Source organism: Ammodytes marinus (assembly GCF_949987685.1).
Source record: "Ammodytes marinus genome assembly, chromosome: 12".
Classification (NCBI taxonomy): domain Eukaryota; kingdom Metazoa; phylum Chordata; class Actinopteri; order Uranoscopiformes; family Ammodytidae; genus Ammodytes; species Ammodytes marinus.
Genome location: NC_137216.1, coordinates 21057505 through 21082369, shown reverse-complemented (window position 1 = coordinate 21082369; position 24865 = coordinate 21057505). Strand labels below are relative to the sequence as shown.

The 24865-nt window shown below is 39.6% G+C and overlaps 3 protein-coding genes across 3 annotated transcripts; 1 reads left to right on the top strand and 2 right to left on the bottom strand.

Moving 5' to 3' along the window:
* Nucleotides 1-293: 293 nt before the first annotated feature.
* On the bottom strand, nucleotides 294-6199 carry cep97 (centrosomal protein 97). Its single transcript, XM_080037815.1, has 11 exons — nucleotides 6104-6199; nucleotides 5406-5548; nucleotides 5137-5295; nucleotides 4897-4998; nucleotides 4695-4808; nucleotides 4428-4594; nucleotides 4152-4316; nucleotides 3825-3997; nucleotides 3035-3677; nucleotides 2837-2912; nucleotides 294-1393 (listed from the first exon to the last, which is right to left on the bottom strand). The coding sequence occupies exons 1-11, from the start codon at nucleotides 6138-6140 to the stop codon at nucleotides 854-856; spliced, it is 2319 nt and encodes a 772-aa protein (XP_079893941.1). The 5' UTR covers nucleotides 6141-6199; the 3' UTR covers nucleotides 294-853.
* Nucleotides 6200-6700: 501 nt separating this feature from the next.
* rpl24 (ribosomal protein L24) lies at nucleotides 6701-11346 on the top strand. The gene is made up of 6 exons (XM_080037529.1): nucleotides 6701-6752; nucleotides 6879-6954; nucleotides 8361-8471; nucleotides 9832-9968; nucleotides 10827-10890; nucleotides 11217-11346. The coding sequence occupies exons 1-6, from the start codon at nucleotides 6748-6750 to the stop codon at nucleotides 11295-11297; spliced, it is 474 nt and encodes a 157-aa protein (XP_079893655.1). The 5' UTR covers nucleotides 6701-6747; the 3' UTR covers nucleotides 11298-11346.
* A 3505-nt stretch (nucleotides 11347-14851) lies between these two features.
* Nucleotides 14852-23401, bottom strand: mpc2b (mitochondrial pyruvate carrier 2b). Its single transcript, XM_080037687.1, has 5 exons — nucleotides 23068-23401; nucleotides 21146-21186; nucleotides 20736-20820; nucleotides 20346-20457; nucleotides 14852-15886 (listed from the first exon to the last, which is right to left on the bottom strand). The coding sequence occupies exons 1-5, from the start codon at nucleotides 23159-23161 to the stop codon at nucleotides 15838-15840; spliced, it is 381 nt and encodes a 126-aa protein (XP_079893813.1). The 5' UTR covers nucleotides 23162-23401; the 3' UTR covers nucleotides 14852-15837.
* Between the last annotated feature and the right edge of the window lie 1464 nt (nucleotides 23402-24865).

The following is a 24865-nucleotide window of genomic DNA, read 5'->3' as shown; positions in this document are numbered from 1 at the left end:
AGCCACAGTTCATTGCCCCTGGAGCAGTTTGGGACTAAATACCTTGCTCAATAACACAATCATCGAACCAGTGACCTCATGGTTTCTGGTCTGCCCCTTTCGTCTAGTCCATCCTAACACCCCTGTGTTTCGCTCCTCTGAAGATGGCTTTAATCAGCTTCATAGAGTACAACCCTTGCCGTGCCGTAAAATAACTATTCTTGAATTGGCCATGTAGCCGTGCATAAAATAGACAATCGTGAAAATAACGCAGGTTTATTTACATTTTTATATGAAGATAGAAATGCTACAACATTTTTAGGTGATGTGATCTCAAGTCGATAAAAAAAAAGATTATCACTGCCTCTTATAATAGATGATGTGCTTGTTAATGTTCATGTGTAGTATATATCAGACAGTGGTTACAAGTTAACACATCAATTCCTAATCTTATTTATTGTGGTTTCTCACATGTATTAAATGCAGTATATTTTGATAAAGGGAATTGCTTACACCATTCCTGGTCTTTTAATAAATAAAAAGGTAACTCACCTTATTTTATAATAAAAAAATGTTTCTTCTTTCAAATTAATATATAATAAATAAAAAAAACTCAAGTTGTATTCACAGTAAGGTATTGGTTTCATGCCCATCCTGGGTTTATTCCTTTTATATACTATCTATGGTTTATTCTCGATAAACACAGAGAACGAAGTGCATTGCCACTCGAGATCTGGGTCAGTATTCAGGCTGAGTGCAGTCCTCAGACAAGGCCAAAGTCTCAGGAGGGGGCCAACGCATCTAGATCCTTCAGTCAGTGGCAATTTACACACACTCAGTAGTTCTGTACACGTTTAATTTTAGGTGTAAACTCTCAGACAGGGCCTAGAGAGGTTTCCTCCATTCTTTGCACTTCTGGTTGGTTGCCCGCTGCCTTCTGCGGGGGGGAGTTGTTGTTACACTGTACTGTTTTGCTGGGTGACGTGGGCGAAGAGGGCTGTGGTGTGTCTGTTACGTCGCTTATCACCTCTTCGGACTCCTCCTCTCTCTGCTGTACAGAGGAGAGGTACTGCTCCAACAGGCTGCAGTCTGCGCTGTCCACGATGTCGCTACCACCGGCCAAACTGCTGCTGCTGCGAACGGGGCTGAGAGCTCGCACCGTCTTCAGAGAGTCCGCTGTGCCGCAGCTGCTGAGGAAGCTGTCCTCCTGCGCCGCCTGCTGGTGATCACCCGTCGACTGGAAGCCCGAGTCGGGGAAGGAGACGTCTGTGTCGGGTGGCTTGGTTGTGCTGGAGGCAACGGGAGGAACGGCCTCACATAGTCCAGGAGCTGAGGTCTGAGCAGGGGCCACAGCCTGAGAAATGCTAGCCATCTGCTGCTCCACCGACTGCTTCCAATGCTGCATGGACTGGAGCTACACGCAAAGGAGAACACAGGAAAAGGTGTAAAAGCATGCAAATAATATCTCAAAGCCAATAACAGACACTTTCAAGGTGTTATCATCTCACTAGGCTAGCAGTGATTAAGGATCAACACTCATGGCAGCATGTTTACATTTGTGATTTGAAATGTCTATCTAGGGGATGTATTGCCTGGAACGTTGTTCAATACACTTTTTCCCCCATCAGGGTGAATTGCAATAAACTATGATCAATTCATTTTTCTTGCATTTGTCTTATATTTTAGCTACAAACAACTTCATGCAAAATGACAGCCCCATCAGCTTCAGCTGAATATTGAGTTCTTGCTAATTAGCAAATGTTACAAACTAAGGTGGTCGATAAATACTGCTAAACATCAGCATCATAATATTGCTTTGTGGACATATAAGCATAGTGCAGTCACACAGGGATGATACTGTGTCTGTTGACTCTTGTTTGGAAAAAGAAAAAACATAGGACAATGAAACATAATGAATGACTTTTGAGTCATGAGTAGGGTTGCAAAATTCCGGGAATTTTCAAAGTTGGAAACTTTCCATGGGAATTAACGGGAATTTATGGGAATTAACGGGAATTTTGGGAATTAACGGGAATAAACGGGAATTTACTAAATTTAAAGCAACCCAAATGCACTAAATTCTCCTAACTATGTTATTTCAGTCCAGGCAAACGTTCTAGACTGTAAAAAGCAGTTTTTTCAACTAAGTTTTAATATATTTATGAACATTTAATTTAAAATCAGATTTTTTTTTAAAGTTTATTGAGATACCGAACTTGATATCATAAATTGATTTTTACTAGACCAGGTTTACAGAGGCTTAAGCTTTGATTTTAAATATAGTTGGGGACAATATATTTTAGCATAATCTTGACTAAAACAACCAGATTTTATGCAAGTACACTTGGCAAATTGCACATAGCACACATCCTACTGCAGGGGTACTGAGGCCACGTCCCCTACATGCTCTGTGCATTCCTCCATCACATGGTGGGGGGGCATTTGACTTTATTTATTGAATGGGGTCAGACATATGAGTAATAATTTACTCAACATTCATCTTTTTGTTGTTCAGTGAAATTATTCATTGTTCATAAAATAATCAAAACTTGATAAAGTTCTTCTTACAAATAAATCTGTTCAAATGTAATGTTTTTTGATTGTATTATTTTGCATAGATGTCTGCCTATGACCAAACATAGTGTTAAAAAGTTTAGATTTATGGTTGGTTATGAAAAAAAAATCATTTAAATTACCGCCATTTTGTTAATTCCTATAATATCCAATTTTGAATATTCCCAAAATTCCCGAGCGAAAGTTCCCGTGGAAAGTTTCTGGAAACTTTCCGGTAATTTACCGGAAACTTTCCACCCCTTTGCAACCCTAGTCATGAGTCATGGTGAAAAATTACACTGACCTGTTTCCATAGAAACTTTACAGCTTCCTCCTGAACAAGCCTTTGCAACCTCTCTTCTTCATAGTGCTGCTGCACCCTGCAAACAAATCCCATTTTACCCAATAGTACACTCAATCTTTATACATATTTCAAATACATATTTATACATGCACAACAATATGTAATATTTGTCAAAGACAAAAAAAGTGTCCAACTTACCTGTCCAACTTTTCAGACAGGAAGACGATGTGTTCTTGCATCCTGCGTAGGCGGATTTCACTGCGCACCTCTCTGGCCATGGGGTGACAACATCGGGTGTGCTGTCCCCTCCACCATGACTGGATTTTAACCGCTGCCTTGTCTGCCCCCATCAAACTCAATTTACTGGCACAAATACCAAGTTCTTCATGCTTGGGCGCTTCTTTCGTCTCCAGTGTACTAAACTCATCCAGATAATTTTTTGGTGCGCTGACTCTGACCCCCAATGGTTCTGCTGTTGCGGCCGCACCACAAACAACTTCCACTTCAAGGCCTCTCTTGTGCATATCCATCTGCGACTGAAGTGTCTTGTTTTTATTGTGCTTATTGGGCTGTGCTGGCCTCTGTAGCGCCAGTGAATCGGGTTCAAATGTCTCAGTCTCGTCCTCGCTGTCAGATTGTGTTGCTTGTGGCTCCACATCAGAGGTGAAAGGGAGAAAGGTTGACTCTGAGGAAAGCATGCTGCCGTTGAGTTTCTCCTCATCGGTCTGCACATCCTCCAAATAGACTTGCTCCGCTCCGGGCCTTGGGCTGCGAACTACCGGCAACAATGGGTTGGAAGAAGAATCACAGCTCATCCAGGTGTTAAACTGCACGACTGGCTCTGTAGAAAAGTAGACACACCAAGCAGTTAAAATATATATAAAAAGAAAACTCTGCATCACAGCTTTTTATAAAGAGAAATAATAAAAACTAATATATGTTGTCCATTAGTATTATCCCATAGAGTGACAAAGCAGCCTGCTCTTACCCGTCTCCCGGACTGACGGAGCAGTGGCTGGTGCAGGTGCACTGGTTCTCTTCACCTCACGGTCTGCCCCCTGTGGAGCTTCATTTGCGGGACTGTGTCTCTCCACATCCAGTTGGGTGGGACGAGGAGGGCTGGGACCTTGGGTCTCCTCTAGCAGCTGCCTTTGGTGAAACCTGACAGACATACATGTACATTCAAACATTAGAGAATTCAGATTAATATTTTCTATTAAGAACAATGTATGGCAAAAATATGACAGACATTGAATGAGTATTGAGTCTTTTTATAAGCTGTTGTGTAGCAGCATTGCTCAATTCAGAGTCATACCTTTGCTTACTGAGGATCTTCTCCAGTTTGGCATTTTCTGCCGTCTCCAGGGCTGGTGATGCCGTCAGAGGGCAAACAGTGGCCAGGTATTGGACCAGCTGAACATGCTGACCTGGTCGATATGAACGCCCTTTTCCCTGACTGTACAGCCACTCTGCTTTCAGACTGTCATTGTTACAATTAAAAGGAAAAAATAAGAAATAAATTCAAACATGTGGATAATATTCCTACATCAATGTTTACCACGATATTGTAAAAGCATATGAATGCACGCACCCTTCTTTTTGCGACACTACGTAGCCATCGACGACCTTAAGGCTCAGGCACCAACTCATGATATAAGGCCGATAATCAAAACCGGGCAATGAGGGGGTGGCCATGACACAAGGGTTGCTCATAATGGACAGCTGCTCCAGGTCATGGAGAGGTGCCAGGTATGACATCTATGGAATAATCAGAAGAAGGTCAGTTGATAATAATAAGCCCCTTTGTTATCTAAGTGAAGGTCAGTGCAGCTGTATCAAAAAGGGAAAAGAGAATTACTTCATTAAGGTCCCTGATCTCGTTCTCAGCCAGGGAGAGGATGGACAGGTGGGAGGGTATGTGAGCAGGAAGAGTACGAAGCGTTGTAATGCTGTTTCCATGGAGTAAAAGTGTCTGTGAAATTGACAGAAAAATCAGAGATACATAAAAGAAAACTGACTTTTTTAGGCTCACTTTTCACCTCAAAGGCTCCAGCACTCACCTTTAAAGCCACCAGTTTAGTCAGATCACCAATGGTAGATATGTTATTGTCAGACAGATCCAGGTGTTGAAGGGAAACACAGTTGTTGAGTTGCTCAATGACCTGTGTCAGAGCGAATGGGGGACAGTGATTTAATCATGTAACATTAAAACACAGGCTGAAACTAATGGTTTCTTTATCTATGCAAGGACATTTGTGTAATTAATGACATAGGATATATCAGTAATGTATTCTCCTTGCCTTTATATTGTTCCCAGAAAGGTTGAGCCATTTAAGGTTAGGCAGATCTCGCAGCCCCTCGATGTATCCAATACTGTTGTTGGGAAGATTGAGGACTGTCAACTCTGTTAGCCGAGACACGCCCATCATTCTCACCAGGCGGTTGCTGGCAACAGACAGCTAAAGAGAGTTGTCAAAGAGAATTAAATCAACAAAATGTGCACTATCAAGCACTCAGTCATTAGTTACTATTGAGAGGGAGTGGAAAAAAGTGTAATGGTTTAAGCTACCTGCTGAAGGCCTGGGCTCCTTTCTAGATGGTCCAGTTTCATTATGTGGTTACGGTCCAGGATGAGGGTGTGAGTGTCATCAGAGCAGGTGAAACTAGGATCCAGCTTTTGCATCCCCCGGGCTGAAAGATCCACCACAGGTCCTTGTAGGAGTAAAGAAAGTAAAGATTAAACAGACCCTTATCAGTTTACTTTGATAAGGGTTAGGCTCCAAATGTAGGACTAAGAACCTTTGTTATAAACTGGGTGCATAGAATGGTTGTAATGCTTATAATGCTTACAGCCAATTGTTACTGTTGACATCATTAAATCCAAAGGGACGAACGAAAGCTGATGAGGACTAACAGGGGCAGAAGGGTGATGAAGATGAATTTACTGTCCAATTCATATTTTCTTCTACAATTTACACACAGACAGCGTTCAGATTGTTAACGCAACACAAAATGAGTTGGATTGATATTTAAGTTTTACCAAACGTTTCTACAAGATAGCTTGTCGGTATGATGCCAAAGGGACTGACACATGATGTTTTGATCAGCATCCTGTGACACAGTCAGTAATGGTAGCTGCACTCTGGGGTGATGCCTGATGCACGCTAGCTAACGTTAGCTAGAAATAAACATAATCGTGACGGCTACCGTTAAAAACAAATGAACCATGGTGGTCTGACTCAACAAAACAGCAATCGGGCCACTTACCAGCATTTGTATCAAACTGTAAATCCGATACACCCATCCTGTCGCCTCAGACAACAGCTAACACTAGTTAACAACTCTATTCGCTGCAGACTGTTGTGAGAAAGACGAGAAGCGCCTGTCGCTTGGTCGCTTGTCAAACGGTTAAACCAAGGAGGTTCCACTTCCGGGAAATGTAGTCCCAACAGACGTCGCGCTCATTATCGACTGGTGTCGCTGTGGGTTGAAAAGACTACATTTAACACGACGTTACCTTTCGCCAGACAAGTTATAGCTAAACAAAATAAAAGTATAATAATAATACGCGTTACGACTAAATATTCCTAGAAGAGATGTTAAACATTTTTTCCAATTATTCCTACTAAATTAAACCTGAAATTATTCTTATCTTGCTAGGCAACCGCCAAAATGTGACGTCATCAATGGGATTAAAAGTATTATGACGATTACTATATTTTCACACAAAAAATAAATCACACGTGTATTTTAATGCAGAGAACACTAACAGTAAAGTAACTGACTGACTGAAAAAAATATCAATATATATTAGTTTATAAAATATCGACGTGTTGGGGTTTCTGCCTCTGCCAATTCAGCTTCCGTATCCGTCATCTCTCTTTCCGGTTTTGTGCCCTCTCGTAGCCATCATGAAGTGAGTGTACAGAATTATATCAAATGCCATCGCAACACTAAAATAAACGTTCTAACGATGTTATCAACATTAATAGTACATATGTACCATATACTTTTAGTGATGCCTTGTATTTGTCGTTTTCAGGGTCGAGTTGTGTAGTTTCAGCGGGTATAAAATATACCCCGGCCATGGCCGCCGATACGCCAGGATAGACGGAAAGGTACATGTTCACTCCTAACACCTGTATACTGTTGCCCGGACATGTATTTGGTGTAAAGTACAGTGTATCGGAGCGAGACATCCTTGTATACATTGTATGTCTCTCAATATCGGTGTTCGTTATTAAAATTCTGCCACAGGCCCAATCTGGCTATTGAACCCTATGGAACATGCTAACTCTAGCTGCTAACATAATCTATTGGCGGCTCAACTTAAAACAACACTACACAATATGTCCGATAATAATACACAAGTGGACTTGTTGTTTTCTACTATTGGCTTTTCACAGCAGTTGTGGTGCTCTGCAATGTTGACCAATTGAAGTGTCCCGTGGTGTCTTAATCATGGTTGTAATGCATTAGCCAAGTGCCCGGTTAGCAGAAAGGTTTCCATGTTTTCTTCAGGATAAAAACATTAGTTGGATCTTTGCATACTTGGGTTTGCGATTCACTCCCCACTTATGATTTAAGTTGACTATTTAAATTGCATCATGTTATTTGACTGTATGAATTCTCCTTTCAATCATTACTTAATGCCCTCAGAAATTCACACAGTGCAACATAGAATGTATGTTGCATGTACACTACTTTGATTCCTAAAATCTGATCTGAAATGATCTATAGTTTTGGCCTTTTTAAATGGTCTCATTTGGGCACGTCTCTTTATAAAGTTTCTTTGAAATTCAGTCTCACTTTTAAATGTGTTTTTAGGAAAACAAAACCAACCTAGAACCATAGAATGTACATTTCTTTTCTTTTCACCACTTTTAAACAATCCGTGTAAATGTAAAACCATTGCTACATACTAACATAGTTGGTAATGTAGAGGGAATCAGTTGTGGCTTCATAAACCCAACCCTAACCCTGATCTATTCATTACAAGCTCCCCAGTAATTTAAACCCAGGAACTTGGCTGCGAGTGGATGGTGTGCACAGTGCAAGTCTGTGTTATGTGTTGTTGACCGACTGTGTTTTGCAGCCTGGGCAGCAGCGCTCACTCCTCACCTGCAGCCATAGAGCAACAGGAGATCATAGTACCGGCCTTTGATGTCTTCATGACACTTTACCATTGGCCAGCCTCCAAACTCTCCGATAGACTATAATAGTGATCATGTTACTCTATAATGTTCAGCCTGATTATGTAAAAGCTAGAACCTGTAAAATACCAGCAATTCAGGCTGGTACCAGCAATTAAGCAGTTAATTCAAAATGGTCTTAAACATGTATTAAGAAGTCTGAAATGTAAGTAGTTAAAACTGCAGAAACCCCATTTTCAAACGATCCTACAATACAATTTGTCCTGTTAAGTGAGTGCAAGAATTGCAGTTAAGCAACACAACACCTGCTAGTTATGTTATAAAATTATGATCCATACTTATTTGAGTTTACTGTCTTTTCCCCCCATTAGGTGTTCCAGTTTTTGAATGGCAAGTGTGAGTCTGCTTTCCTTTCCAAGAGGAATCCCAGACAGATCAACTGGACCGTGCTGTACAGGCGCAAGCACAAGAAGGGCCAGTCTGTAAGTAACTAGCTTTATGTGTCGGTGTAAATGTACGGTTGCAAACAGATGGGATTTATTTTGCTTTTGTGTGAGCGTAATCTAAGCAGCAGATTTCTGCTCTAAAAAAATGTATTTGTCGGTGCAGTAATTATTGTCTTGTGCAAATATTTAATTGATTGTGAATTTGGTATCTGATGATCTGTGCATTATGATGATCTGTGCAGCTGTCAATTTGGCCGAACTCTGAATTTGTTAACTGGACAAATGCATTTGTTGGCGTTTTTACCAATGTGTAAAACTGTTGCTACTTGCTATCATAGTGGGAAATGTAGAGGAAATTACTTGCTTAATAAAATCAAATTGATTTGATCTTTTCATTACAAGTTCCCCAGTAATTTAAACCTAGGAACTTGGCTGCGAGTGGATGGTGTGCACGGTGCAAGTCTGTGTTATGTGTTGTTGACCGACTGTGTTTTGCAGCCTGGGCAGCAGCGCTCACTCCTCACCTGCAGCCATAGAGCAACAGGAGATCATAGTACCGGCCTTTGATGTCTTCATGACACTTTACCATTGGCCAGCCTCCAAACTCTCCGATAGACTATAATAGTGATCATGTTACTCTATAATGTTCAGCCTGATTATGTGAAAGCTAGCACTTGTAAAATACCAGCAATTCAGGCTTGTAGGTATTGTGTGAAAATTCATCAACAACGATATTTCTATGTTGACAATTGGTGTCATAATAGGCTGCTTAGTTACCCCTATCATGGCTTGGTTAGATGGTCAGCAGTTACCGTAATGTGCTGAAAAGTTAAGGTATTGGTCATGTGCTTGGAGGCGAATAGAAGTGACAGTAAAAGCCGTCATTGAATATTTTCTCAGTGAATAATCTGTAAAAGTTTTATGCGAATTGTGGTTCCTCAGAAAACACACAAACTGATGTGTTTATGGTGGTTGAAACACTGCTTTGCTTTTATAGAAATGTCAGTAGGGCACAGTGTATGCATCCAGGGACATGTTTTCTTATTTCAAGCTACATTGGTAAAAGTGTAGGTAGGTTTGGTGATTCCTGAAAAGTGTAAAAACAAAGGTTCACAACCACTGCTGTAAACTTTCTGGTTATAACTAGCTGTAGGCATAAGTTAAGTGTATTGGTAGTTTCATTCATACTGGTTTGTGGTTTTATATATCGTGTTGCAACTTTACTGATTCAACACCTTGTGTTTAGAACCAAATGTATCACTAACTAAGCTTCCTCTTTATCCTTCTTGGACCTAGAGAACAGTTCTGGCTGAATTAGACATATCTGTGCTGTGGGCCTGTAGAGCATATTGGGCTACAAAGAAACTAAAGTCTCTTTTTTTGTGTTTTCTAACAGGAAGAGATTGCAAAGAAGCGTACTCGCCGCGCAGTGAAGTTCCAGAGGGCCATTACTGGGGCCTCCCTGGCTGATATCATGGCCAAGAGGAACCAGAAGCCCGAGGTCCGCAAAGCTCAGAGGGAGCAGGCCATCAGGTATGGACACAAACCGTCAATTTATCTATTGATTTTTGGAACTATTGGGAAAAGAGGAACAATCAGGTTACCCAGGTTGTATGTAATGAGAATTGAGTGTTATATTAGTTTTTCATTCTCATTCTCCACAAAAAGCCTTTATAATGAAGTAAATATTCATTTTGAATAAGTCGAGTGTAGACCTGTCGGATCATGTTAGTTTCAGTGTTTCAACATTTCTGATTTCTATTTAGATAGTGGTTGATATATACATCTGCTGTGCCACATTTTTACGGAGCTTTAAAAAAAATAAGAACTCAAATGTAGGAGAAATGTCATTACCAGCATTGTTTCATGTCATCTAGCCTCTTTGAATTTGGGCTGTATCTATGTTCATTAAATCTGACTCTTTTAAAGGAATATCTGAACTTTAGGTCTTTTTATAGTTTTGGCCAATAGTTACAGCATAACATTATAGTCATTGGTTAGATTTCACTTGAATTCTACGGTGGAATCTTCACCACAATAACTACAATGTGGTCCTGGGGGGAAAAAACGCATGACCCTTTTTTAACAAAATAAAATGCTGTATTTGAACATGTCATGATGAGATGACATATTTAAAAAAATATATACCAAGGTACCTACCCCTTAAATATCTGAATTAATCCATTCAAAGCAATGTTGCAAATCTCTAACTGAAGACACTTGCTGTAAGGTTATTTGATCCATAAATTGTTTCTGAATTTGTTTTTAACCAGATATTATCATGCCACATTTTAGGGTTGAATGATGGCACAGAGATAAAGGAGGATTTGATCCCCATCGACCACTTCAACGTGTTGAGTCTTGCTGATTTGTTTCTCTTTATTCTCTCAGAGCTGCCAAGGAGGCCAAGAAGGTGAAGCAGGCAACCAAGAAGCCAGCTTCCACAACAGCAAAGGTAAGATCTCAGGTTGCAGAGATGTAGTTGTTTTACTCAAGTTTTCCCTTTGCTGATGTTTACGTTAAGAATATAATTAAGAGAACATTTAATTAGTTTCCAAAAAACAAAACTTTAAACCTTAATCACAAAATATTAAATTTAACTTAGTAAAACAGTGCCACTATATGGGTTTAAGTAACTTGTCTTTGTGGCCTTTATAATAATTGTTATCGACAAACGGCCTTTATATTAGTATTCACTTCATTTAGTAACTTCATTGTCAGTTTTAAATTATGCTGTGGTGCTGTAACGGCGCTATACTGAATATATTTCTCCTTCTGTAGTCATCTACCAAGGCTGCACCCAAACCCAAGATCGCCAAGACCATGAAGATCAGCGCACCCCGTGTTGGTGGAAAACGCTAAAACGTGACTCATTCTTTAAGGTTGTTAATAAAATTGTGGTTAACCATCATTTGTGTTACTCTGAAATTTGTAAACAAGACAATTTTGCTGCAAGATCATATTGAAAACCTTATTTCAACCCTTTTTCTGTTTTAAATTTAACTATAATTTATTTTTATTTTTTTATGGTTTTTAATACACTACACTGCTACATGACTTACTAAACAGGATCTGGGGCCTCATTTATAAAGGTGTGCGTAGAAACCTTCCCAAAACATTGCGTTCGCACAAAGCCAAGAATGTGCTGCGCAAAAAAAAAGTTGAGATTTATAAAACTGTGCACGCAATCTTCCCTTTATAATTATCCACCTGCGGTGAATTGTGCGCAGACGATCTCCGCCCGTGTCATCCCACTTCACCTCCCAGTTTCATCCCACAATCTACCATACATGGCGAATGCTAAATAGCTCCTGAATATGATGACGCTCTTAATAAGCACGACATTTTGACTGACATGGGGAAAAAAGGGAGGCAACCAGCCGCAAAGAAAGCGACTGGGAAGGAAGAAAGCCCGTGCCATGCGTCGCTGTAACTGCCACTAAAACACAAACACACGCGCGCGCTGATCACATATCATGATAGTTACAGTTGTTATAGTCTTTGGTAAACTGTTTTGCCCAACTTTGTACTGTATGAAATATCACGTATTAGCGAACCTGTTGGACTATATGTAGGCCTATATAAAATGTGTTGTGAGAAGTGAAATGATGCATTAGCCTATTGTCTATTCCAAAGCATTGTTCCCCTTCTGTGAGATCCACACATTTCCAACAACAACGTCAGATTATAGTTTAAACTTCCAGGGTTAGTTGTTATGGGAAAGAGATGCATAAAATAATTTGCTAAATTCATAACATGATTTTATCTAACGAAATATTTAGTTTTAATTAATATGTTTGGCCTTAACTTTGTACAAAACTACTTTTTACACACAGCCTAAAATATTGACTTTGCTCTCCCGCTGGCCACTCACGGACACACCTCCCGACGTATATGATATTATTATAGAGTAGAACTATAAGATTACATGTAAAAATATAACCAAAACATGTATAGACCTACTTGATAAGTAAATCAACCTACATCATTACTGCATGCCATAGACAACAGTAGCCTATATTCGCAACAATAGGTACGCACATGTAATTGATTAAATATATTGGGTGCCATCACTGCCATGCATTTCACAAGGATATGTGTGTTTTTCCGATGACAGCTTTATTTCGTGGTGTTGCCATTGAGTGTCGCTGATTCCCCGAGTCAGGAAAACCTCGCGGTAGCTCTACGCATGGTCAAAAGTTTGCGTGGGAATACGCACACTTCTCCGCAAAGAATTATTTTATAAATACCACCGTTTTGCCACCGCACATTTGACCGCACATTCTGCCTGTCTACGCAAGGTTTTTGTGCGTAGAAAGCTTTATAAATGAGGCCCCTGGTGTCCTAACATCTGACTAAGGGCAGACTTATTGATTTCTGACGGATCAATTACCAGGTCATAATTCTGTTTAGTATGAAATTGCAGGTGAGAGCTTTTTTTTTTTTTTTTTTTTAAGATTTTTTTTTGGGCATTTTTATGCTTTATTTGATAGTGCAGAGAGACAGAGGTGAAATGGGGCAGAGAGGGGAGTGACATGCAGAGAACGACCACGGGTGGGAATCGAACCCGGGTCTGCTGCTGGGCCTGGCCCGGGAGGGGGACGCCTTACCAACTGAGCTAAAGGCGCCCCCGCAGGTGAGAGCTTTGATGGGCAAAAATACAATTGTAAAATTCCAAAGCCATAAAAATATTTTTTCTGTCATAGCCTTCATTTGACAGTTTTGAAATATAGTGACAGTGGAAATGGGTAAGAGAGGGATGACGTCACATGCAGTAAAGGTCCACGGGTCGGATTCGAATTCGCGACCATTGCGACAAGGACTGAGCCTAAATGTCCGGCTCGACCCACTATGCCACCGGAGCGCCCCAAGAAAAAACCTCAGGAGCAGCAGTCAGACTCCATCTGACTTTCAGCTGGTGATGTTAACCTCAGACTGATGAGCGCAATACTCTGTAGTGCAAAGTGAAGGCAGCAGAGGGAGATATAGTTCCAGTTGTCCCAAAGTGAGATTCACTGTGGAAACGGTGGCTCACATCTATTATGTAGCCAGAGACGAGATTAGCTGTTTAAAGCCTTTCATCAACTGCTGACTCAACTATTGGCACCCATGACACACACTCACACCGGAATGTACACGCAACTAATGTATGATGCATTGCTGTAGATTGAATGCATTTTATATACATTCAACAAAAATATAAACGCAACACTTTTGTTTTTGCTCCCATTTTTCATGAAATGGACTTAAAGATCTAAAATTCATTCCAGATACACAATTGTACCATTTCTCTCAAACATTGTTCACAAATCTGTCTAAATGTGTGATAGTGAGCACTTCTGCTTTGCTGAGATAATCCATCCCACCTCACAGGTGTGCCACATCAAGACGCTGACATCATGATTAGTGCACAGGTGTGCCTTAGACTGTCCACAATAAAAGGCCACTCTGAAATGTGCATTTTTTTGCTTTATTGGTGGTCTGGGGACTCAGAACCAGTCAGTATCTGGTGTGACCACCATTTGCCTCATGCAGTGCAACAAATCTTCTTCGCATAGAGTTTATCAGATTGTCAATTGTGGCCTGTGGAATGTTGGTCCACTCCTCTTCAATGGCTGTGCGAAGTTGCTGGAGACGGTTTATGGTGGAGAAATTAACAGAAGCAAGCAACAGATCTGGTTGACATTCCTGCTGTCAGCATGCCAATTGCACGCTCCCTCAATGCTTGTGGCATCTGTGGCATTTTGCTGTGAGACAAAACTGCACATTTCAGGGTGGCCTTTTATTGTGGACAGTCTAAGGCACACCTGTGCACTAATCATGATGTCAGATCAGCATCTTGATGTGGCACATCTGTGAGGTGGGATGGATTATCTCAGCAAAGCAGAAGTGCTCACTATCACACATTTAGACAGATTTGTGAACAATGTTTGAGAGAAATGGTACAATTGTGTATCTGGAATGAATTTTAGATCTTTAAGTCCATCTCATGAAAAATGGGAGCAAAAACAAAAGTGTTGCGTTTATATTTTTGTTGAGTGTAGATATAATCCCTACCTCAAACATCAGTAAAATGCACCATAGACATGAGTGCAGCAGTAATGTTACAATAAACCACTGACGGAACTTTTCACAAGACCTCATATTTACCTCAGGTTTGCAACTTATGATTATTTTCCTTTTCTTTTTGTTTAATATTTGGTGATTAATAATACAGAAGTAGTGAAATGACCTAGAATTACTGGAAAACCAAACTATTGTCAATTTATTAAAAGTAGCTGGTTATGTTCCTGTGAGCTGATAAAAGGGCACTCCACTGATAATAGTGGGTACACCAGAGCCCACAACATCTACCATCTTTAGCATCAAGTCACTTCATAATGAAATTATGAGATGTCCATACTTTGAAATCAGCTGTAGGTGTTTTAAACAGGATTTATTAGCTTAACATCGCCAGTACAGAGCCATATTGATCAACCATCAAGTGCCATTTGTTTAAATAGTCAGTCGATATGACACCGGTTATTGCTTAAATATTAACGGGGTTATGTCTAACTCTAATGAAAACATGTCAAAGATAGAATTATTCTTACATAGACAAAATATAAAACACCTTCCTAAGAATAAATAGGCATTCATGAGCAAGACATCGATTAAGAGCCGTTAGCATGTCAGCACCAGTGTTCGCTATTTGACTCTGTAGTAACAGTCGGTAAATGGCTGCACAAAAAAGAATCCTCTTTATACAGTTTTGACTACAATAGACATTTTTAATCAAATTAATAAATTAAGATTTGCTCTCACACATTAAAAATATTTAAAGCCATTAAGATGGAAGGAATCATTACATGGTAATCAATAATGATATATTATTCTGAGGTACAGATGTAGTTATTGGAACCAAATTATAAATAAGTAGATGAAACGATTATTGTATGGTCATCCTAAACAATTTTTCATGTGGAAACATTCCTTAAACCAAGTTCAACACATCACCAAGAGTTACATTGCTTTTTCGGAAGATACTGCTCTAAGTACTGCTTGCTACTCAAAACTTGGACGAGACATTAAGCATGAAGTTAAATTAAACAAAAGTACAATCATACAACTTGTTGAACAACTTGTGCGTTGATGACCACCATTCTTGAGTGTGTGTTGACTACAGTTAAAAAAAAGACGTTCTCTCTCTTATCTTTTCTTTTTTTACACCCTGAGGTAACTGGGAACTTGAGGAAAAGTGCTCATTTCCAACAGGGACACTGGACATGTTGTGGTAGAACAAAGGTTATGGCATGGATGTTATGGAGACAATTTGATGATTTGAAGGGGCAGGTTGGAGCCAGCCCGGTGTGAAGTCTCCCTTTCAGTCCGAGGCTGTGGCGCCTCGGCAACAAAGAAGCTCTCAGGACTCTGTCACCGCTTTAGCCAGCGCCTTCTGATCCTGTTTGTACCTATAAAAGGGAAACAGATTAGAAATAACATTATTTTAGGTCAAGATTTGATTATTTTATTGATTTATTGCAGTAAAACAATTATTTGTTTTTATCATGTATTTAATAAGAAAATGTTTTATTCAATCTCTCTGAACATTGTTTATTCTTTAGTATAACCATCACAATCCAGGTGAGAAAAACTTTACTAGAAAATGTTTTCATGTTGTAATGTCCAAAAAAACCTTTTTATTTCTCACATTGCAGTTCCTGAATCTCCTCTTTTCAGCCTCTGTCTGAAACGCTCGGTTTTAGCTAGACCCCGCCTTCCAATAAACCCAGTCAGCTATGATTGGCCAGACATACTTGGGATTACAGGCACCCAAGCCCGTCAGCTCAATATGGCAGACCGTCGGTTAGATTCATGGGCTGTGTTCAGAAAGCCATACTAACGTCCTACTCATACTCTTTTATGTGAGTATGTGACGGTTGGGTATGCGAGAAATTCCCGGATGAGTACTAACTTCCGGGAAGATTTTGGGTATGGATTGATTGTATACTTTTCCTACTCAACCGCCCCACAATGCATCGCGTCTTTTCAAACGACAAGGAAGGTTTTTTTTTATTCTTTATTTACAATTCTGCATTTCCTGCACAACACAGGACTGTGGTTGCGTTCCGAATCGCATACTTTCTACTATATAGTATGTAGAAAAAAGATTTAGGATGTCCCGATTCTTGTGGCCAGATTTAGGATGGTTAGAAGTACCCAGATGTCCTACTTCATGCGGCCAAGATTGTTAGTGTTGAAAAATGCATCCTATTTGGGCGATTCTGACCCACAATCCAGTGCGCAGTTTTCTCATATTTTGGGAGTCTCTCGTCACACAAGTAATAATCTTACCCAGCACCTTTTGCCCTAGGTTTCGTCTTTCAAGCTAAATGCAGGTTGCCCCATATTACACATGGATATAATATACACACTCGCAGTATGTGTGAGTTGTCAAGCGCCAACTAATGTACAGTGGCTTGCAAAAGTATTCATACCCCTTGAAATGTTCCACATTTTGTCACGTCACAACCACACACGTACATTTATTTTATTGGGATTTCACATGATAGACCAACACAAAGTGGCGCATAATTGTGAAGTGGAAGGAAAATTAAATATGATTTACAATTTTTTTTATAAATAAAAAATTGAAAAGTGTGGCGTGCAAAAGTATTCAGCCCCCCTGAGTAAATACGTTGTGGAACCACCTATCGCTGCAATTACAGCTCCAAGTCTATTGGGGTATGTCTCTACCAGCTTTGCACATCTACAGAGTGACTGACATTTTTTTCCCTGTTCATCTTTGCAAAATCGCTCAAGCTTCAGATTCAGCGTCAGATTGGATGCAGAGTGTCTGAACAGCAATTTTCAAGTTTTTCCAGATATTCTCAATTGGATTTAGGTCTGGACTTTGACTGGGCCATTCTAACACATGACTATGCTTTGATCTAAACCATTCCATTGAAGATATGGCTGTATGTTTAGGGTAGTTGTCCTCATTGACGGTGAACCTCCACCCAGTCTCAAGTCTTTTGCAGACTAACAGGTTTTTCTGCCCTGTATTTGGCTCAACCCATCTTCCCATCAACTCTGACCAGCTTCCCTGTCCCTGCTGAAGAACAGGACCCCCACTGCATGATGCTGCCACCACCATGTTTCACGGTAGGGATGGTGTTTTCAGGGTGATGTGAAGTGTTAGTTTTCCGCCACACATTGCATTTTGGCCAGAAACTTCAAGTTTGGTCTTATCTGCATATGCTGCGTCCACCGAATGGTTTGTGGCAAGGGTTGGAGTAAGGTGCTCAGGTCAGATGAGACCAAAATTGAAGTTTTTGGCCATAATGCAAAATGCAATTTGTGGGGGAAAACTTGCACTGCACATCACCCTATACACACCATCCCCACGAGAACTATGGTGGTGGCAGCATCATGCTCTACCTGTTCTTCAGCAGGGAAGGGGAAACTGGTTAGAGTTGATGGGAAGATGGATTGAGCCAAATACAGGGCAGAAAACCTGTTAGAGTCTGCAACTGACTTGAGAGTGGGGTGAAAGTTCACCTTCCAGCAGGACAACTACCCTAAACAAACAGCCATATCTACAATGGAATGGTTTAGATCAAAGCATAGTCATGTGTTAGAATGGCCCAGTCAAAGTCCAGACCTAAATATAATTGAGAATATCTGGAAAGACTTGAAAAGTGCTGTTCACAGACACTCTGCATCCAATCTGACGCTGAATCTGAAGCTCAAGCTATTTTGCAAAAAAAAAAATGTTAGTCTGTAGATGTACAAAGCTGGTAGAGACATACCCCAATAGAGTTGGAGCTGTTATTGCAGCGATAGGTGGTTGTACAACGTATTTACTCAGGGGGGCTGAATACTTTTGCACGCCACATTTTTCAGTTTTTTTATTTATAAAAAAAATTGAAAACCATGTTTCATTTTCCTTCCACTTCACAATTATGCGCCACTTTGTGTTGGTCTATCACATTAAATCCCAATTAAATAAATGTACGTGTGTGGTTGTGACGTGACAAAATGTGGAAAAGTTCAAGGGGTATGTATACTTTTGCAAGCCACTGTATGTGACACATTTCCATGAAGACCACAAGCATGTGGTTATGGTTTTAATGACACCCTGTCAGTCACTCACACAAATACTCGTACATTCAATCAGCTGGATAACTGTAAAAATAAAAAAGGAGATGAGATGAGGAATAAAATGAATAAAGAAATACTACAATGTTTAAAAAAAAATGAGTAGCACATTGGTGCACACTTTACAAATAAAGACATAACTGGATATCATCTTGAGGTTTTCTGTCTAATAAAAATTTCTAAAGGACAGAACGTAAATCTTTAAATCCCAATACCATCAACAACTGGACAGCTGTGGAGCAGATGGCCGTGGTGAATTGTGGGACACTCTCTGAATAGTGCTTCAAAGCAGTCATATCAAATGTGCATCAGGTGTGGGTTAAGTGTCACTGTGAGTGCGTTGGTATTTTTCTGACGTGGGATGCACGTGTTATACTACCTGCTGCAACATGAATGAGCATTTAGGAGCTCAAAGCAACAAGTGTGGGTTCAGACATGACTCTACGCTAAATGAAACACTGCCACCACCTCTGTAAATTTTTTTCTATGTTTCTTGATTTTCAGTTACTTATGAATTAAAATTGACCATTAAGTAAAGATACAAAGACAACTTGTTTATGATAAAATAGCAGCTATTTAACAGGAAAAGCTGCCCTAAGTAGATAGCACATAAACAACACAGGTACTTACACTGTATTTCAGTTTTTCTTTTTACAACCATTATTAAAGAAATCTAGATAACGTAGTTGCCAGTAAATAAGGTAAACACAGCTGTTATTTATTAGAATGTGAAGTTTTTTTTAAGAAGTTGTTGATCCAGGATGTAGTTTGTGTTGCTTTTGAGTTTTATAGTAATATTGAGTACTCCCTCATTGATCTACATAGGGTGGACTAAATGAAAAATGACTAAATGAAAAAAGTATCTGTGTGTGTTTGACTCCTGATGATCCTAAGAGTTCAACTTGATGACGATGCACGACGTGCGCCAAGAGTTTGAACATCTGGTTCATTCATTCACTCACAGCTAGTTTATTTAGATTTATCCGGTCGGTGAGTTTAACTTTTTATTAGCTAAACTGATTTTGCTGACAGAGCTCAGTCACTCGTGGGCACACATACAGAATACTGTATGTGACACATCCACAACAACTTCTTACTGTATTAGCTGCAACGCACTTAGTTAAACATTAACTTTTGTGGAAGAAGTTTTTTGTTGAAGAAAAACTTCACTATAGTCCAAAATGAAAACAAATCTTCACTTAGTTTCAAAAGACAATACAGATGATTATGGTCAGCATTCATGCATGGATAAAAGACCAGAGCATCCTGCTCAGAGCAATGCCAGGGTCTTGACTGAGTTGTATACACAAAATGAGCTGCTTTATACAGAATGGTTGACATGGTCAGATAGGTAGAATAACAATGGAACAATCAAGTTTGGTTCTTGATGACATCAATGCTAATCTGAATCTGGGAGCTTCCAGGATGGCTCACACCTAGGATGTCAGCCCAATCAGACTGATTTAATTACAATAGAAACTCCAGACAAGATACATCAGTAGTCAAGATTAGAGGAAATACACTTCATACAATGATCAAATAATGAATGTAGAGACAAGAGTAGAATTAAACTAATCAATATAAAATTGGCTTCCACACCTTCTGCTAGCATTTTTACACAGCAATGAGAATGAAAATCATATTTATTAGAGAGCTTCTGTGCACTTATCTGTGGTCAATTATTATAATTGCTCATTAAAATGGTACATTAAGAGATAATAATATAAAACAGTAATTCATTTATCCGTTTACTGTGAATCAACCACCAACCTCCAGATCCTGTAGAGCTGGGAGGATCCTGCGGCGCCGAGGAAGAAGTTGACACAAAACAGGTTCCAGTTCTTTGGGATTATGACCAATGAGTATCTGGACCAGATCAGACCTGGTGACGAAGGACAACAGAAAAGAGGTGAAGGTTATGCACACTACTGCTTAACCCAGCTGCTGCTCATGAGAACAGACAGTCTATGTTTTGGGGGGGTGAGAGATAACATTTGTTTAAAGAAACATATTGCAAAAGCGGATGTTTCAGACAACCTTTAGCACTGATTGGTCAAATTTAGCTCTGAACACTAAACTGGTGAACATTCATTCAGTGATGATGAGGCCACTCTGTTTCTGTTTGGAGTTCAAATTAAACTCTGTGTAATCTCATCTCACCTGTGGCCGTCAGCACTGCAGACTGGGAAACACTGAGTTTCTCTGCTGGTCGTTTCATATCAGCCAAACCAGCTGCAACCAGACCCTGTACAGGAGAAGAGACCACATGCTCCATCACACATGACGCTTTTTCTTTGTTTTCTTTTTTTAAATCAGATAGATTTGAAGCAGAAGAGATATCACTTTGTCTGGCCGATATTTTCCTTTTGCATGTAATACTGGATTACTTTACATCTTCTGTCCCCTGAAAAGTATTTTAAATACCACAAAGTGCATCTGGGGAGGCTTGCATGTACACAAAGCTTTGGTTTATGGTTTCACAAGCCAAAAAGTTAGGAACTGCAGATCTAAGTTTAGTACACTTATTTACACAATTCAAAACAGGTTAGACTGTGTGAAAATACACTTACCCATTTAAACATCGGGGCCCAGAAGAAAACTGTCTTTGGACCTGGAATTGAAAAAAGAAATTGGGCAGTTATCTTCCAAAAATAAATATTATATCTTTTATGTCTAATTCCTGTTGGAATTTTCTAATGACTGTAAAGATGAAACGTGACATAAGTATCTGTGCAAGACGTACACACATAACACACTGTGGCCGACCCAAAACTACTTTATTAGCTGTTCATTAATTATTTTACAAGAAAAATGTGAGGAAAGCAGCTGGAATCCCGTTGCTCTAATATGAGAGTATTTTCCCCAATATTAATGCAAATGTTTGTAAATATCACATCTAAAATGAACAAACTGATCATATTTTACTCTTCAGTTTAGCTAGCTTTAAGTGTCTCAAGTCGAGACAGTTTTTTTTCAAAGCACATTTTATAGACGAGTCATGAGGATACATTTGAACCCTTTGAAGCAAACAGTCAGTCAACAGCCAGTTTTGATTTGGTTTGATTTAATTAAAGTTTCCTCCTTAAGATAGGGTAAGAGTTAGGGTTCTTACTACTTTGCTTCTGTATAAGATTTGACCTTAAAAACCAGAGTCACGCCTGATTATCTGTGTCAGTGTGTCCAAACCATAGAAAGTATGTAAAAACACACTCAGGGCCACTTGGAGAAGACTCTCATAAATACCACTGGCTAAAAAAAAAGCAAGACTTTTTGTCAATGATTGTTGAAGGAGTTGGCTTTTGTTGCCGCCCCTTCTTCATACCTGCCTCTGAAAGTCGTCCTTGACAATCACAGACAAAACAAAGAGCAGAATGTCTCAATGACACCAGCAAAGCCTTAATCTCTGTACCCTTTAGTTAATATCAGTGTCAAAGACCTCAATGTGTGTGTGCGTGTGTGTGCGTGTGTGTGTGTATGTTGTACTTCGAGATAAATATAATACAGTGCAATGAATTCATGGTTGTTTGTGCTACTGTAACATCACACAGGGAAGGGTTTCCATTGTACCTCGTCTGCCCTCATTTATAAGAAGAAAGTGCGTTGACAAAATAAACCCTTCATGATGGTAGGATATATCAAAGGACAGCTATGTTACAAATCTATAGATACTTCATATTCAATATTGTACATTTGTCCGATAAATTAGGATGCTATTAATCACAAAGTACAACTTGAACAACAAGTCGATTCAGACCGGAACATTATTCAGCAACAGTTTGGACAACACCTTTGAGCTCCTCTCAAACACAGAACATAATATATCAGTAAACGTCTTGGCTTTACAAGGAGCGACTAACTCATATTTAGTCTGCACAGAGAATTACCTGCACTTTAATAAATACACTTGTGCAGAATAATGTATTGTACCCAAAGCGTAACTTTAATAGGCCATTACATTACTCTATTATCAGTAATGACACTATGAATGAACCAAATGGATTTGATCAGCACACACTTTCTTTGGACGACGTTGACTGAGTCCTACCAGAATTAACACATTTATAAACCTGATTGTTGAGTAATCCGTCCCCTAATACAGGTATTTCAGTTTAGGCCATTATTAACCCCTTCATGCAAGAATTGTTTAATACAACAACCCTTCAGGATGTTAATTAATACGTTTGATAAACCAATAAATTAAATTATAACATCATAAACATCTGATTCATAGTTCTCCGCGAGTAAAGATTAAGTGTGGGTGCATTATTATGCAGGACACCGGCAAATCAGGTTCATCAACAACAACATCATCCAAACACTGGCTTTGGATACAGCTCCGACGTCGAGGGAACTGACAGGTGGATTCACAACAAATCCACAACGAAAGCCGGACTGAGTCCACATCACCAGTCACCCACCAGCACCAAAACAAACCCAAAACCAGGCCCCATCCTGCTGTTATAAGGAGCCAGCTGTTAAAAAGTGCGTTTACCTGCCGGGTGGTTGTACAAAGGTCTGAGCTTAGCGGGCAGGATGTGCTCGATCCTGTCCAAAATCCTGTGGTAGGACGCTCTCAGCGCTGCCATGACTGTAAGTGAGGAACAGAACTTGAAGCTAGCTCGCTAAATCGTTATCTGACGGAGGGGAAAGCAGCAGAACTAAAAACGAAATCTGCCGTATTCGGTCGATGTGTTCAAGTAAATAAAGGGAAGGTAGGTTAAGCGGTAGGTGATGATGCTGCTGTCCTACTGTCGACCTTCGCCCGTCTCACTATGACCATGCTAACGCTACTAGCGACGCTTAGCTTCAGTCTGTCTGACCGACAAGAAGAGGTGACTTTCCGTGCGACGCAACCTACCGTGTGAGGGGCGGGTTTCCTCTCTCTTCATTGGTCCGCCGGGTCAGAACCCCGATATAATTGGTTTAAGAAGGAGTGTTACTTTTTAACAACGACGTTTTTACAACTGGGTGGAGACAAATAATACATTTGACAACTACTTTTCTGGAAAAATTGCGTATTCAGAAAAAAAACCCATTATACATTATAAGCTGATGAGTTTTATGTTTTAATTGCCTTTCTATTAAGTTGGTATTTTAAATGGGTTGCTTTGCAATACACACTTTAATTCTACTCTATTTTATCCTGTTGTTTTTACTATTAATTAATTTACAGGAGTAGGTCATGCATTACATCCACATACATTTTTATATACTATATATGATTACATCCTGTATTTGTAAAGGAACACAACCACTTTTTTTTCCCCCTGAGGAAAAAGATGAGGTTGTTTCTTTATATGTCCATGCTGTTCCCGAACAGGTTATTCCAGCCCTTCCAGCTTTGGGGAGTCAAAGCAATAAAATGTCTACAAAACTGGGTTTCTTCTAACTCCGATCATCAATGAGCGGGCAGCTGCTAGAACCATCATGACTTTAATTCATTGTTAGACATTTTATTGTGCACTTCTTTACTTTTTTTATAATGCATTTTACTAAGCTGCACTATCACCTACTGTTGACAACGTACAGTTCCCCGCTGTGGGACGAATAGCCTACAATATAGTTTACAGTGCTTCTGAAATGGTGGGGCGCGCCCCCCGTGAGTTTTTTTTGCTAGCGAGCGCGATGTGTGCTTGTGTATGGTCATAACCGCGCGAAAGGCCGCGATTTGCAGTAAATACATGTCCACGTGTCTCCAAGTGTCTCTGTAGGCTATTTAAAAATAAATCAAGTATACTAATAATAACATTAATGAATTAGGCCTATAGGTTATCGCATCACAGAAGGCATATTGGCCTATAATAATAAAAAAACACCATTAACTATGTTTACAGTTTAATTTTTTTAATGAAACGCAAACCTCACTTAATCATTTGCTCTTGTTTCTCTGTCCTGAGATTCACACAGACTGAGTAGTCTTGTTTAAATGTTAGAAATTGAGCTAATAAACTGAACTTCGAATTTTCTTTAAGTTGTTGCAGAAGTTATCTCAGCTAATTTTATAATCTAACATCTAATTTGATAATAAGGTGATTGTATGCAGAATGCTCGTGCCAGAAACTTCATACAGTGGTTTTGTACAGATAAATAAATAAATATTTGCAGGTTCCAACAGTATTTAATTTCTGTCCCCTAGGGGGGGCATGACAGAAAATAATTGATAACACGTAGTAAAGTAAATTAGATAAAGGAATGGCAGCCCATTTTTGCCCTGGGACAACAAGACCGGCCATAAATTAACATAATCCAAAAAAAATTAAATTGTATATACCATCTATGTTAAATTCCCA